This window comes from Sinohyriopsis cumingii, chromosome 8, assembly GCF_028554795.1.
Source record: "Sinohyriopsis cumingii isolate HCF-2022 chromosome 8, ASM2855479v2, whole genome shotgun sequence".
Lineage (NCBI taxonomy): Eukaryota > Metazoa > Mollusca > Bivalvia > Unionida > Unionidae > Sinohyriopsis > Sinohyriopsis cumingii.
Genome location: NC_142968.1, coordinates 17,328,811 through 17,345,826, shown reverse-complemented (window position 1 = coordinate 17,345,826; position 17,016 = coordinate 17,328,811). Strand labels below are relative to the sequence as shown.

Here is a 17,016-nt window from a genome sequence, read left to right as displayed (position 1 = left end):
TGTAGCTTTCAGTATGTCTGACAAACTACACAAAAGGATCAACCTTCACAGATCTGATTGGATGACTAAGAAGCTATACAGAAGCCCGGTCGCAGAACACCTCTCCTCCCCTGGCCACACCTTCAATGACACAACACCTATTGCAATCGCTCACAACCCCAACTGGAGTTCCAAAATCAGGAAAGAAAAGGAATCTTACTGGATATGCCACCTTAGAACATTGGAACCAATCTGTTTAAACCAAGAAGACTAGAGAAAGACAACCATGCACAAATACAATTATCTTTTGCATCCGACACGTTTTCTTTAAATAATGTTTTAAATTTGCCTTATAGCCTATGACTACTATAACAATGAAATGTGCGGGATATAATTTGAGCTTACACAAATTAACGTAAAATAACAGAAGTCATTATGGCCCACCAATTTCTAGGTTAATACAAATATTTTCCATTATCAGCAACAAGCCGAAACAAACTAGTTGAAGCATAATACAAAAATAAAAGTTTTAATTCCTGTAGAAACAGCCATGTAAAGTTTCGCAAACATAATAGTTTTTCTGTTTTTTTTCTTCTTTTTTTTGTCTTGTCTATGTTTTGTATTTGCCTTTGAGAATGACTCATTAAAGGGTCGAAAGAGCTCGGCTAGTTTGATATTAGTTTCGCACTGTTCGTTGTCAGGTTATTGCATTTATCTTAATCTATCCCTGACACACGTAATGCATTCCTGGATCCAGTGCACATGAAAGGATTGTGATTTGCCATGTGGTATATATATATATATATATATATATATATATATATATATATATATATATATATATATATATTGCTCCCAAACGTATTATACTCTCTAGGTTGAGCAGAATGTGTAATACAAAGGTGTTCATGCTTGTTTTAATTTCTTATCCACAGCTCCAGAATCGTTTTTTAGAACTTTAACGCCAGATATTTCCACGACCAGAACATCGAAGGTTAATTCTGTTACCCTAACTCCCCCGCAAGCCACTCCTCCAGTAACACACGGTAATATTACTGTTGATATGCTAGTCTATCTAATATGACCATTACGTTTTGATTCTTGTCATTTTCTCTATCTACTATGACCATTACGTTTTGATTCTCGTCACTTTCTCTATCTACTATGACTAGTACGTTTTGATTCTTGTCATTTCCTCTATCTACTATGACCAGTACGTTTTGATTCTTGTCATTTTCTCTATCTACTATGACCATTACGTTTTGATTCTTGTCATTTTCTCTATCTACTATGACCAGTACGTTTTGATTCTTGTCATTTTCTCTATCTAATATGACTATTACGTTTTGATTCTTGTCATTTTCTCTATCTACTATGACCAGTACGTTTTGATTCTTGTCATTTCCTCTCTCTACTGTGACCAGTACGTTTTGATTCTTGTCATTTCCTCTATCTACTATGACCAGTACGTTTTGATTCTTGTCATTTTCTCTATCTAATATGACTATTACGTTTTGATTCTTGTCATTTTCTCTATCTACTATGACCATTACGTTTTGATTCTTGTCATTTTCTCTATCTACTATGACCAGTACGTTTTGATTCTTGTCATTTTCTCTATTTACTATGACCAGTACGTTTTGATTCTTGTCATTTCCTCTATCTACTATGACCAGTACGTTTTGATTCTTGTCATTTTCTCTATCTACTATGACCATTACGTTTTGATTCTTATCATTTTCTCTATCTACTGTGACCATTACGTTTTGATTCTTGTCATTTTCTCTATCTACTATGACCAGTACGTTTTGATTCTTGTCATTTTCTCTATCTACTATGACCATTACGTTTTGATTCTTGTCATTTTCTCCAACAATATTAATTGCATAATAATAAAATTGTACTTGTGCCTGCATCTGTAGAAATATTACACCTTGTTTAACTTAAAACACAAAATTTCTTAATTTAGATTCGATAAACTTGGTATTTGATGAAAAGAAAATCTTCTATGTATACAATAATTTTGGATATATTTAATATTTTGTACCAAAAGCTATATCGACACTCGTTAAAATACTGTGTTTTTGGTACCGAGTATTAAAGTAGGAAAAGAAAATATTCTCTGTGTATTTAATTAACAGAAGAAAAAGCTGTAGCTTAGAGTTCCATAGTTTAGATTATAAAAATCTGCTCAGTCTGTATAATTATCGTTGGGAGATTATTTTATCTCGAGAAGGAAAATTATATGTAACTCTCAAAAGAAGTTTATCCTCTAGGGTTAGGAGGTTTATTATAAATGTCGTTCACGCTTGTTTTAATTTCTTATTGACAGCTTCAGCCTCGTCCTTTAACACGTTGTTTCCAGATGTTTATAATACCACTGCAACAATGACTGGTGGTATTACCATTACACCACCGCCACGGGCTAGGCCAGTAACACACGTTAATGGTGTTACCATTGTTCCCCCGCCAAGGGATATACCAGTAACACACGGTAATGCAATAACGGACCATAGTGTACATGGTCCACATGCTGTGACAGCGAATAATGGTATGAAAATCACCTTGATGTTGAGTAACATGCACGAGTCTATTATGAATTAGTTTAGTTAAACTTTATTCATAGTATATGGACTAGGCATTACGGTATCGAAACTTCAATGACGACCTTTCAACGACTCAAACTTGCATGTGATGGGGTCCTTTGTGGCATTGAAAATCTAAGAATATAGATACCTTGCTTTGCTAAACTTCGTTACCCATCACAAATGCTGGGTCGGGGAATCGAACCCATGACTACACATTCGAATGTGCAAAGCGCCAGAAAATATTGTTTTAATTCACGCACATCGCCACACATTTAAAATAGTATTTTATATATATATATATATATATATATATATATATATATATATATATATATATATATATTCCCGTGAAACTTCTAAAACTTCTTCTTTTATTTTTTGAGAAGGATGCCATCCAAACACAAAATAGCAAGATATCACCATACGATTAAGTGAGTCATTTTGTATTGTGTGCTGTCACGAATCTTGCAATTAAACAGTATGCAAGTCAAACTACGCTGTATTACGTTTCAGTGGCCTCATTACTCCTGGTTCATGTCATTTTCACCAACATTATTTATTGCAGGATAACGAAAGTTGACTGTGAGCATCATTAAAAGAACCACACGATATTTAGATATTAAATCACTGCGACCTAATACTGGCACCCCAATGACTATATAACCATTTTCTATGCTGGCTATATTTCAGTTTGCAAGATACCTTTTCTTTTAACACCATACATTTGCCATGTATATCTAAATTAAGGAGCTATTTACATAGACTACAAGACTGTGCGTTCTCTCTCGACCCTGATATTATATATATCTATATATAAGCTTCGTAAGTTTCGGTCTGTTTCAAACATTCTGATATTTCTACATTCACGTAATTTCGTGATCCTTAGAATCCTTGCCGTTCTGTTTGTCGAATTCAAAATTTGTGTAATTCCATGTGTTTTATTACTAATTTGCATTGGAGAAGGCTATTTGCTTAAATTATCAAGTTTCACACAAACACCGCCTCCATATATATATATATATATATATATATATATATATATATATATATATATATATATATATATATATTCAATCTCGGCCATCGTTTTCATTACTATCTCTCTCAAATTCTAACTGTGTCTTTGCTGCCAATCTATTTAATTGATTTTATACTATCAAGATTAGTTAAACATTAACTGATTTTATACTATCAAGATTAGTTAAACTTTAATTGATGTTTTACTATCAAGATTAGTTAAACTTTAATTGATGTTTTACTATCAAGATTAGTTAAACTTTAATTGATTTTATACTATCAAGATTAATTAAATTTAAATTTAATGTATCACCGTCTTTTGAACTCTACATATGCCATCCATTAGATTGTAAATTGTTAATACAGCGGGTTCATTTGCCTATTCATTGAAAGAATTCATCCAACTACAACATAGTCATTTAAAACCTCTTTCTTAAGTCAATAACATATATGGGAAATGTACTCCTGCAGCGTTTCTGCTCAATACTCCAACAATAATCACATAGATGATGATGAGCGTGATGTTGGATGCCTTTCGTGAAGCTTTTTGTTATTATTATTATTATTATTATTATTATTATTAATGTTACCTGTTTAGTCGTACTGTTTATATAAGCTAATGTGAAAAATTGACGGACAAGTGGAACAAAATTATTTGCTTACAGCTTCTATGTTATTCTCAAACCAGGTACGGCTAAACTACTCCTATGACAAATACGATGAATGAGCTGCCTCTTTGAAGAAGAAGAAAAATGACACTAAAAGAATATGATTTCGTTTTGGGTTACAGCGTTTATTTTTCACACTGTAGTTATAGTTACTCCACTCTTCATAAAACCAAATTAAATATGCCAATCAACCAACAGGGAATAGGGCGATATAGGGAATGTGATGATATATGGAATGTGGTCAGATAGGAAATGTGGTGATACATGGAATGTTGTCAAATAGGGAACATGGTGAAATTGTATATTTTTTGGACGCAGCCCTAGAGTGAATAGGTAATGTTTTTTCTTGAATAAATATTTCTTTAGAACACTGCGACACTTGATCTTGTACCTTGATTACACGTTTATTCTCGGTTATATAATAGTTTACAATGTACTACTTTAATTCAGAAAGTAAACGTAGTCTTCTAGAATTTTCAAGCTTCTATGAGATACTCAATGTTTATTTCTCAAACTCTTCATGCTTTATATGTGGCACGTGGATTCGAGAACCCTCTAAAATAGAATTTATTGCACATTATCACCTCAAATACATCTTGTCTGGTTCGAGGGAAGCAGCTATAAAATTTCGGAAAAGAACATTATGATTATCTTGAAACATCCAACACGAATGCCTCTAGTCTCGTTGGGGTGGGGGTGGAGGGCATTTATAAATTATGAATAAAGCATTATGACTTACTTGAAACGTGATGCTGTGCATATCTAATGTTATATTACTTCTTAAGATACGATCAGTTTGAAACACTGCTGAAAATGCGGCTATCATAAGGTAACTGTGTTTGCTACATAACTCTTACAATGAAAGTCAACATTCACATTTATTTCAGACAAACCAAAATGAACATGGTTTCGAAAAAAACCTTGAAACAACACAAAAGTCCACTAACATTGTCTGTCTTAAAATAGAGAGTCTAATGTTCAAATTCTCTTTTCTAATACATATTTAAACTAACAAAACTAAAACAAAACTAAAACAGAACTGAAACCAAACTAAAATATGCAACGTTTCTTTAACAACTTTCCTCTGGAATTCAGAAAGAGGAAATAAGTCATGCAAAACTTGCAATGTAAAATTAAATGAGCATAGAAAATATGGCCTGAATTCTTAGCTCATGTTGATGCCATCCTTTAAAAATTGCAGGTTTTTGTAGGATTTTTACATTTGTGTATTTGTATCAAAATTAGATTATTCATAAGGTCAATGATTGGTACTTCATTTTTTAAATATTGAGGCTTTAAGAAATTCAAACCCTTTTGAGGAGTCCGTATTAATTTAATTAACATCAGTTCAGCAATGGAAGTAATGTCGTTATGGCAGTTTTTGAAACATAAATTCGATATTTACTAGGCTCACCAGTTATATGGATAGATTACGTTGATTTACATTTCAAGTGATTTAGCTTTTATTCAAAATTGAAAGATAATTTCTCTGGTTAAAATTAGTATAAAAAAGGCAACGGAAGATAAAAAGGAAAAACAACAACATTGAATTGCTTTACTTTAAAACAATTTTAAATTGTAGCGCGTGGTACAAACCAAGTACATTCTCAGGTTCGGCCAATGTAATCAAATTTCTATAATTGAATGGTGAGGGATTAAAAGATCACTCAGCCCATTTACACGTTGGCCCGGAATGCAGCCCAAATAGTATAATATGCTAACATATTTTAGTTGCCATATTGTTAGGCTAAAAGAAAAGGTTAAAGGTAATGTAAATTAGGAATATGTTCAAGTGTAGCACATTTTTACGATTCTCTCAACATTAGAGCAAGGATCTTTGTATAATATTATGTAATATTTTATATCGAATATCTAACTAATTTCGCTTAATTAAAATTAAATGCGCAAAACAGTATAAATGCCCTTGAGTATTCTTAGAAATATCTTAATGGTAGCACATGTTGTGTCGCAAAATTATATTATTGCACCAGGTTTTGTGTTGGCCCTTATATAGATAAAATGGGATAGTATTCAGGTAGCTGTGGACAGTCTGCTTTCAAGAAGTGTTTTTCCTTTAAGATACTATAAACGTCTGATCATAATAAATGATTTGTGTCAATTAATTTTCTTTTGACAACGTAAATACGATGTTCCTGATAATTATGCATTTTCATTGCAAATAATTTTACCACCGCTATTGGTAAAACTGCATGTTTCGGATTTATCTATAAAACGACTCGAGTAGATGTTAATGAAGATAACACTCTATATCCAGGGAGTACAGCAATCCAGCTATATCGAATGTCTCGCATGTTTAGGGAGTCCATGTATATCCAAACCATATTATATTGTTTAGCTATGAATGCGTCTAAGTACTTAGCTGATTGTCTGGTGCCCGTATAATGAAACGGTTTTGCTGCTTCCTGCTGGATACATTGCCATCGAATACATATAGATTTAAATTAAACCCATGCTATGCCAAAGAAGATCTGTTGCAGTCAACGATTTGCTTCGATTCTGACATCATTGCAACTGTCAATGATTTGGTTCGAATCTGCACCATTAGTTCAATTACAGTAAAATGTCAACTGCAGTAGAATATAGCTCAAGCACGGATGATTGACTCATTAAAGGGGGATAATCTGTACTGGTTTATAGAATCGATATAATCTTTCGTTATATTTAACCTATTTGACTTTTCTCTTGAACTTGTTTTTTTTTTTCTTCATCTTTAATGTTTATATTTTCAATAATGCTCTCAGGGTATATATGTTTAGATTGTCAATTACTTCGTTATGTTAACACAATTTAAAACTGGAATAACAAAAAGAGAAACTAAATAGTTACATCAATGGCAAACCGTATAAAAACCCCAATACAGATTATTGTTTTTGCTTAATTCGAAACCACATAGGTTTAACCTATCAGCACCATCACGTATTCCCACCGGAGACAATGTCCAGTGATTACTGGCCCAAAATCTATTATTTATGTAATGTTTGTTCTTTAACGGACTTTAAGACAGCGGTTCAATCATATTCAAAAGTCTCAATATTTAGTGAGTTTTTATCTTTTCGGTTGAGTGGGAACAGCTTAGACATTTACATTTCCACAAAGGTCCAGAGAGAGAGAGAGAGAGAGAGAGAGTTTACAGAAACAATAAACACAAAAGAACATTTCCTTCATTGAACACTTTATTATGCTCCTGTCATCTTATTCATTTACTCATACATTTGGAAGAGTGATGATTTATAGTACCACTGTTTGTCGTTTACAATGCCTAACAAAATGAACGGCAAAAACAATTTACGATGCACATTGCAATATATACATATACTTAACAGTGGTCCTTTCAGTCATTTGACAAAGTTTATTAGGAAGATGTGGACTCCAGTGTTCTTTGACGATTGTGTCTTTCCACCACCTTAAACTACGTTGACGATTTACGAAGAAGAGACGAAGATTGCATCCACGAAACCCTATGGTATCCTCTCATAGTTTACAGGAAACGGTAATTATCTCGTATCAGGTTCGTAATTAATTTGTAATTTCAATTATATTTTGTTTGAATTTAGTGCGCATGAAGTAAATACACGTATTGAAGACGAAACCCATTTCAATTCCCTCTAGCATATCCTTAAAGTTAGTTGTAAAACTTGATACGTTCATCTCATGGTTTTCCTGTATTTATCTTTCATAGTAGGAAAATGTGTCTTAGTCTAAACTGAATACTAGTTGATCGAGCACCAAGTCATCTTCTGCTTCTTTAGTTTCATGATGATATGCTTTTTCACTTGAGGTTACATCTGACGGAAGGTACGTAGTCCTCTTTATCGTTCCAAAACCAGAAAATGTATTTTAGTTTTCTACTTTCTTTGGTGAGGTTGTCCTTTTCAATTTTAATTTGCTTTCTACCAAGTCTTTTACGCCCGATTTGTTCTTTCTCATTTGTATTCATTTTTAAAACGTTTATTCTTAGCCTCATTCATTGACTTTTGTTTAATTGTTTAATAATTTAGCTTATCACGATTTTTCCCAATTATTCAGTTGACAATGATTTATCAACGTCGAAATTAGTTTTACTTTCTTTGCCTTTTCTGTTTGTCCTGATTAGTCTCTGCTGTACCTCTTTGTTCATTTTCTTGCAACGTTACGTTTGAACATATTGACGCGAAATAAGTGATTGAGTTAAGTGTTTGCAATTCTTGACTCTATTTACATGTAATCTTAATAATTTCATAACATGGTTCACCTACGATAGGACTATCTGACCGCTGATTTGAAGAACGTATTTATTACTACTAAGATGTCCTCAACAAACAAAGCGATTAATCTTAATTAATGTTAAGTGACATTCAGTAAGCATCCTTCATGTCTAGTACATAGTAACTACATTTAATGTCTGTTAATAATATACATTTAAAATCTATTATCGACTACCGAAACATCTTTTAGAAAGTAACTTTTTCAATACCATCGAGAGGTGTAATGATCAAAGATTACCACTATCGCCTCCACTTTTAAGTGTGTGTGTGTGTGTGTGTGTGTGTGTGTGTGTGTGTGTGTATCGTTAGTCAGTATGTTAATAATAAGAGCCTAACGGGATACATGATATTGGCTCGTTGAAATTTTGAATGCCGGCAACTGTACACAAATATCAGCAACTATAGACGGAACATGTCTGTTGGAAAGACTGTTCAAAGGAGATAAACAAACAAAACTGGAGAGGCATTAAATCTGCTATCACGCACATTAAAACTGCAACAAGAACTATTTAGCAATCTAGAAAACACAAAACCATAAGAATAGTTGAATTACTTCCTTGTGTCACAAAAGGCGGGGAGGAGCGTGAAGAAAGATTGTCATGTTTTTGTATCCTCTTCCTCTTCCAAAATCATTGCGATAAACCGACAATGTGTTGTATCGCATCCTGATGAAAAAAGAACGTAATGTCTTTCACAGTTTTGATTATATCTCACGATTTTGATACTTCATTGAAACAACTGAATTTGTTTCCAGAATGTGCGTAGACCTAAAATAAAAGTTACAGTTTATGAAATCTAGCAATTGAAATCATTTTTAACACTTAACTTTTAACTGAGCTCAAACTGTCAGATAACATTTTCTGATTAACCGTAATTGTAGTGTCATATTGTTCATATTGCTGCCACTGATAAACGCCGTCAATGAGGTGAACATTCTTAAAGATGAATTCGAATCAAGAAAGCGCAGATGAAAGATAAAAAAATATATAAACCGAAAAATGTAGAACGGAAATATTTTCGTTTAATACACTAACACAGCCTAAAGAAACTAGACAACACAACACAATTCTAAGTTCTATTAAAAAGTCTTTATTAGGTAGGTGAAAATGTATCTTGTTTAATATTCATTAATTCTCATTGCAGGTTTTAAATATATTATTCCATTAGTGAGTTTCTCAGTAATCGCAGGATTAAACGTAATGTATGTTGTGAGAAATTCGTGTACACGGTAGATGGGTCAGACATATTTTTAAATAAAAGTTCAACAAGAGACGAGAGGCTCTGCGAACTGCAGATGCTGATGTGTGAAATCGTTATATTAAAATTTTATATGATTTTTGTGTGTCAGAAATTGCATATCCTACACTACTGGTTCACAGAAATAGCTGCTGTTAAGTATTGCCTGTGCATGTAGATACGACACTGATCATTCTGATAAGTTTCTAAATTCTGGTAAAATTGAATACTTGGGTGCCAGAATTAACATTCGGCCTTTAATATTTTCAAAGATGCAGGACGTATGTTACTTGTTTTGTCTGACAAACTGCGTATTTGTTACTATTTATTTTATCTTAATGTTTGCGTTCTTTAACATTTAGGATGCGCATATTATACCGAAAGCTACAGACAAGAATACCCATTGAACAGAAAGATAATTTTACATTGAGCTAGTATATCGCTGTTCCCTAATGACATCGAACTAGTCATTGCCTAACATAATCTAAGATACAGGATCAATTCGAAATACCTGAAATGTTGTCTTGGATTGTTGCCACGATAGCTCGTTTAATCAGGAAGACAATATCTCTTCTTTTCTCTCACGCTCTCCATACACATATATTTCAAGCCCAAAAACTTGGAATCATTAGATTTTATCGTATTAAATAGATCTCATATATATGATATCACTTTCATAAGTTATTGTTGCAAATTCATCATTTCACCTGTTCGTTGAGTGAACGTAATGCAAGTGCGTTAGAATCATAATTACCAGCATCTATACTATCATTATCATCAGCACCTCTACCATCACAATCATCATCACCCTCATCACCATAACATCAACACGACCACCACCATAGTCATCAGCACCTCTATCATCACCGTAATCGTCAGCACCTCCACCGTCACCGATACAGCTTCGTCTTCTTCATCATCTGCATCTTTGTTTTCATCAGAATAGCAGTGTTTCTAAATAATGAGGGAAAATAATTTTGTCTTTGCGGAGGATAGGGATAAAACTTACAGTTCTTTCATGGTCGATAAACGACGTGCACTCTTATACTTAATTATATTTTAAAGAGCGAACCTAATTGCTTTCTCTCTAAAAAAATGCTCAAAATGCACATTTGACATGGCGTCACGTTTTGCAAATATGAGCGTCACTCGGTCATTTCTTTCAAGATTATGCAGTTGTGACATCTCTATTACTAATTTAGGAGTCTAATTTGCCAGAACTTGTCAAAGTTGAAAGTCTCCAAACAGGTCCTTGAATAGAGGAGAAACCTCCATTACGACATGACTAAGGTCAAATGTAATTAACACCAATTAGTCTATGATATTTGTTATGTTCTCTGTAACCGCTCAAGATTTATCTTAAATGTTTTTCTCTGAGCATGATGTTATGGAAATAAATGGACTACGGTTCGCACGAATTGGCATGTGATTTAATGATGCTCGTTAAGACGCATATTTCGCTGTCTCTTTAGATCTAAATGAGCACGCCCTTTGGGACGGTACAACATAAATGCCATCTAACTTGATGTTTTAGGAAAATAAAAGGCTCCGCAGGAAACACATTTTCTCACACGTTATTGTTGTTCTGCAAAATAATGCTTAAGATTAAGTATTTGCAAGGTCTGGATTTCTATATTTCAAGATCATGAACAAGCGGTGAAGCATCATTTGTATAAAAGGCATATAAAGCAAGATGTCCATTCACTCTGAGACGTAGCAAACTTTCATCACTGAATGTGCCACCTGCTTATTTATGTTAACATTAAATCATTTGGTCTAAGGGACTGAGGGAAATGCTTATTATAACACATATATCGGCAGATCTTGGAAATCTAGCTGATGATATTATTGTGTCACCATTTCATGTATACACACACATTTTGTATGGAGGCAAAAATAAACACACACACACATGTATATATATATATATATATATATATATCTGTATAGTATGTACGCTGTATCAATGATATGCCACGAGTTGTATAACTATTTCATTAAAAGGAAACGAGGCTTGCGCGAGTTTCATTTTAATGAGAAATTTATACGACGGGTGGTATATCATTGATATAGCGTACATACTATACATTTATTTTATTTATACCACATACAAGTTTTCATTTTATATGGGTCGGATGAGGGAGCTCATGGTTTCGATCCCCGGCCCCTAAAGTACGTATACGGACCTGACAAATACAAATAGGACTTAAGCCATTAGAAGTAGCTTCATGATCAGCTAGTCTGCAACATAGATACCCTCTAGGAAATAATTCTACCGGTATGCTGTTTAAGGGACTTGAAGACATGAAAATAACTATCAGGCCAACCATCTGCGTCCTAAGCAGACGTGCAACGTTTAGTCATTGGTCCTAGTTTAGATTTTATTCCATGACATAATTAAAACCCTCAGCTCTCAATATATACAACACTGACATTTGTGTAATGTTGGGTACTTATCGTTTAAGCTGTACTTTAGTCTCGTGAGGGGTTTAGGCTGGGTTGTGTAAACAATAACTTTGAAATATTGTACTTTGCTAAAATGTTGAGTTAAATAAAGATTGTATTTAAGAGAAGGCTTATATGTATGTATGTATCTTTATGTATGTATGCATGTATGTATGTATCTGTATGTATGTATGCATGTATGTATGTTTTACGGCACATCGGTACATAAGTAAAATTCGACAAATTTAGAAATTTATGGCACCAATATTTAAGAAGCTAAAGCCTTCCAAGGAAATGTGATCATGAATATAACAAACCATAATATACAAGTAAATATATTCGAATTATGTAAATTTTATGTAATATAGACGGTTAGGAAATAAATGTGAAATCCTCAGAACCTCAGGTGAGGTGTCAAATTGTGTGGTATTACGGGTGTTCATAATTGTCGTCTCAGCCTACCATAATATCATGTAGACTTCCACCGTTTTGTCTGGTAACCTATGAATAAGGCAAATACCATTACCATTTTCAGCCCCTGGTAACCTACGAATAAGGCAAATACCATTACCATTTTCAGCCCCAAAGAATATCAATTAGTTATCTAACGGTCTTTAATCATACAACGCTATCAACTTTGCAACGACTAGAAGTTCTCACAGGAGGAAAACGAGCCGGTAATAATTCTCCGGAAATAATCAATGCAGCAGCTGATATTTGTCGGCGATTATTTCAAGGTGGTATCATGATGAATTTGTGGATTGCTACTACAGCGATTAAACGAATAACTAACAAATAAGATGATCATACATGACTCTCACCGCAGACCCAAGATGGTCAGAGTAGTAAACTCACGATTACCCGTTTACAGCGCGTATTATGGGATGTTGTTTAGGGATTATTTACAAGGATAGCTCCAAAAGCAGGGCCAATCGTAAAACAATTATCAATGAAAGCCATCGACATTATTCGATAAAAAGCTCCTGGTGCAATCAGCAACGATGGTGGTAAAGCGTTCACGGCAATCAAAACAGAATAGCACGATTAATACGCAGACGAAAGGTGGTTCAGCAACAACCAGTAAAGTTACCAAGTACCGAAGTTATGCTCGCGGATGTCAGTAAAATAATAAATCAGGCCGCAAATCAAAAACTAGCAGAGTTGGCTGGTGTACCTTCCGCCAAAGAAATCGAAGACAATATAACTTAAGTCTGATAGCAGGAAGTGGTCTTCGTGTTAGACGATAACAACTATAATAAAAATGTTCAAGCGTATATCCGACACTGCATTTGACATGGATGCATCAGTTCCCAAGGATGCATCTGTGCGTGATAACCAGTATTACTCTTATGATACGTTTTACGGGGTTGTGTCTGTTGTGCTAATATGGGGGAACGAAGAAACGTTTATACTGGAAGCAACTGATAAGAAATTAACAGCAACATCTTCTTGGTGGTGTCTGGAACTTGTTGAAACGCATCATTTGGTTACTGTGTAAAGTGTAATAGACGTTCACAAATTAAGATATGTTCAAGTACGTGAATTGCAAACAGCACTGAAAACCATCGATGAGAAGTATACAACAAAAGTAAAAAAATACCGAAGTCGTGTAGTTGCCATCGATGTCATTGTATACTCGCTCTCTACACTCGTTGTGTCCACCGGCGTGGCATTATCAGCGCTAACACCATTAACGGTAGCAGTAGCAACGATATGTGTTTCGTCATCAGCAACAATTCCTTGTGTTTTTAATATTATCGAGAAAAAGATATCCACGTGCACGAGTACGAAATTGCACGATTACTCTGCGATTATACACGGCAACACGCGTGTACGCTAAATTGTCGACGCTAATATCATGAAGTTTTGACGATACGACAATATCAGATTCTGAATTTGATATAATGGTTAAGATATACAGTGAAGTAATTTATTTAGATAGCCATGATTTGAAAAAATGGGAGTTTAAATAATGACAGAACTACTTCAGCAGATAGTCGCAAATACAACCCCGTTGAAAACCACATGATATCAAAAAGTTCAACCAACCCTGAATTTACCGTTGTTTTTCCAACCGCGATTCCAGTAAAAAAATCGCCCTTGTGAAGTTGCGAGTATACTACAGTTGGCCAAATATCAGGTCAAGATTATTTGGTGGATTACAATTGAATAATTCGTTGGTATTTGCAAATAAAAATAAACCAGATGGAACACCTGACTGGGTAGTTGTTGGAATATCCACGGGGAGTTATCATATCGAACAAATAAATGATGAATTTCAATAAAAATATCACGGAGAAATAATCCAAGATAGCCATAACAGTCCATGAACCAAAACTGTCCTCCGCGATAGAGATAAATTCTCCGGATTACGTCGTTGATATATATCAGTCATCGATCAGATCAGTGCTAGGTTGGCCTGAAGTTGCTCCGCCGGTAACTCCACCACCACCTGAACCAGCGCGGTCTGATTTTACTTTGGATAAACGCTCGTACCATGAAATCAGACCGTTTAATGTATAAGTATATAACGGGGGAAACATAAAAAAGGAATGGGATAAACGGGATGAGTTTGGAATTACAAATGACATTGGAGGTAGACACAATATAGAGGGGGACAGACTTGCAGAAAAAAATGAATATATCTGTGTTTTATACGACAACGATTATGCAGAAGAAAATATGGAAAGAATTTACATTTTCGAGGATTAAGTTAAATCATTTTTCGATCGTACGAGCCTTGCTCATAAAGAACAACATGAAATATTACACCAGCTTTTCAAAGAGTAACCATTTAACGTGACGTCTATGAAAGATGAAATCATCAAACAAATAGAAATTTTAAATCAGATCATTGATGATACTGAATGTTTTCATAATATAATTATGAGTTTAGTTTTTGAAGCATAAGGCAAATCTAGAAACTATTATCTTGATGAACATAAATTACAGAAGCAAATCTTTCGACGTTTAAATTTCCTGGCTATAACGCACCCGAGTTATAAAAAATTCCGTCAGTGGTCACTGACTAATTTTTCCCTAAAATACTTGCCGAGTGGAGAAAGATAACACCACCCCCGGATAACATTCTCAGATACAACAATGGACAATACGGACAAGGCCGTCATATTTCTCCGGGAATTGTAAATATAACCTCAACGATCGCGGTCAATCTTGTATGTGAAGTAATTGATGGCAGCTATCAGACAAACACAGAAATATCAAATCAAGCACAGCAAGGATACATCTTCTATACTTTTAGGCACCAAGTACCACCCGGATATCTGATTGTGCAAGAACCAATTAACCAGGTCTATCTACGATGTCATAATACGCTATTATCAAGAATGAATTTCAGCCTAACTGACCAGTCCGGCAACTTGCTTGACCTTCGTTGAGAGGTTTTAAGTCTCAATGTATATGTGAAATCTTAAAAATCTACGATTTTCGAAGATTTTTAATCGTAGTGTTGTCTACCTTGATTTTATCAATGACAAGGGAACATCACATACCTGAAAAATGACACTTACGCGGGATACACATTGAAAACAGTAAAAAATAATCCCCGTCCTTTATTTGTATCCCCCTGATTTTATCCTTGATAAAATCAACGGGTGGATATTTTTTTTACTGACAAATCGATTTAAATCAGTGAGAGAAAAACTAAAATCGGACATACTTTCACTTTCATTTCCAAGAATGACTCTAACTTTCATTTTCATTACCACGGACAGTTTCTGACATAATTTGTCTTAATTGTCTTATGCGAATATTGATTATCTTTTTTGCCTCATATTCACGAGACAGTTCTGATCTAATATTTATCCATTGCAAGAGAGAGAGAGAGAGGAACGAATTCTCTCACTTCATCTGTGGCCAGCGATTGAAACATCCCCGTTTGATATTGTTGTTGTTGTTGTTGTAGTTGTAGGATTTAACACATTTTTCAGCACACGATAGGCTATACGTTGCGGCCAGTATTAATGGTGGAGGAAGAACCCGAACCACGAGAAGCTACTGGCAATCTTTCTCCCATACCCACATTGGCTGAATCCGAGACACAAACCCACTCAGACAGAGGTGAGATGGCAGTGATCCGTAACGGAGAGAGCTTTAGACCACTCTGCCACTCAGCTATTCAGTAAAGAGAATATTACGCAAAAATATTTTTAAATGACGGACCATAATGGTCAACCTATATCTTATTTAAAGAAATCACTGACTTGTTCACTTTTAAACACTATACCAGTCACATTAATACTGATGCCTATCATGCACTGCCTGTCATAACTACTTAGTTTTACTTTAATTATATTAATGGTTGAAATGCGGATGAAATGGAACACGGTAAAACAAAACAACCATCTTCCATATCTCTGGCCACGTCTCTTAGACAAATGCACCTCTGGATCATTGCATTCAATGTCATTTCTGCACGAAGGATCGTCTGATGAGTATCTACACACAGTCTCACGCTTGCCTGTAATTAAAGATACTGTCTATAGTCCGATTACCATACGACATTCCAGTCAATCGAAAAGTTTTCGGCCAAGGTTACAATAGTTGAGACTTAACGTTTGTCAACATAGTGCAGAGAGAGAGAGAGAGAGAGAGAGAGAGAGAGAGAGAGACCGGAAGGGAGTGGTTGGCGAAAGATTGGTACGTCACATGAGTCATCTATCATATATAGAAAACAGAAAATACATCTGATGGTCGATTATCATATACGATAACAGAAAACATAACAGTTATAAATCACTTATTGAGGTGGGTTTTTTTCTTCAGAAAGCAAGTAATCTTCCAAATACCTTCCTGCAA

General features: G+C 34.5%; 2 protein-coding genes across 2 annotated transcripts in view; one reads left to right on the top strand and one right to left on the bottom strand.

Moving 5' to 3' along the window:
• LOC149793051 (uncharacterized) overlaps nt 1-4,564 on the top strand; it is a 40,607-nt gene extending 36,043 nt beyond the window's left edge. Inside the window, exons 9-11 of the mRNA XM_089966277.1 lie at nt 915-1,025; nt 2,312-2,530; nt 4,273-4,564. Of these exons, the coding sequence (XP_089822403.1) occupies nt 915-1,025; nt 2,312-2,530; nt 4,273-4,295 (353 nt within the window). The 3' untranslated portion in view covers nt 4,296-4,564. The remainder of the gene's footprint in view (nt 1-914; nt 1,026-2,311; nt 2,531-4,272) is intronic.
• Nucleotides 1-17,016, bottom strand: part of LOC149793050 (properdin-like) — a 220,677-nt gene that overhangs the window by 195,152 nt on the left and 8,509 nt on the right. The gene's annotated exons all lie outside the window — the stretch shown is intronic.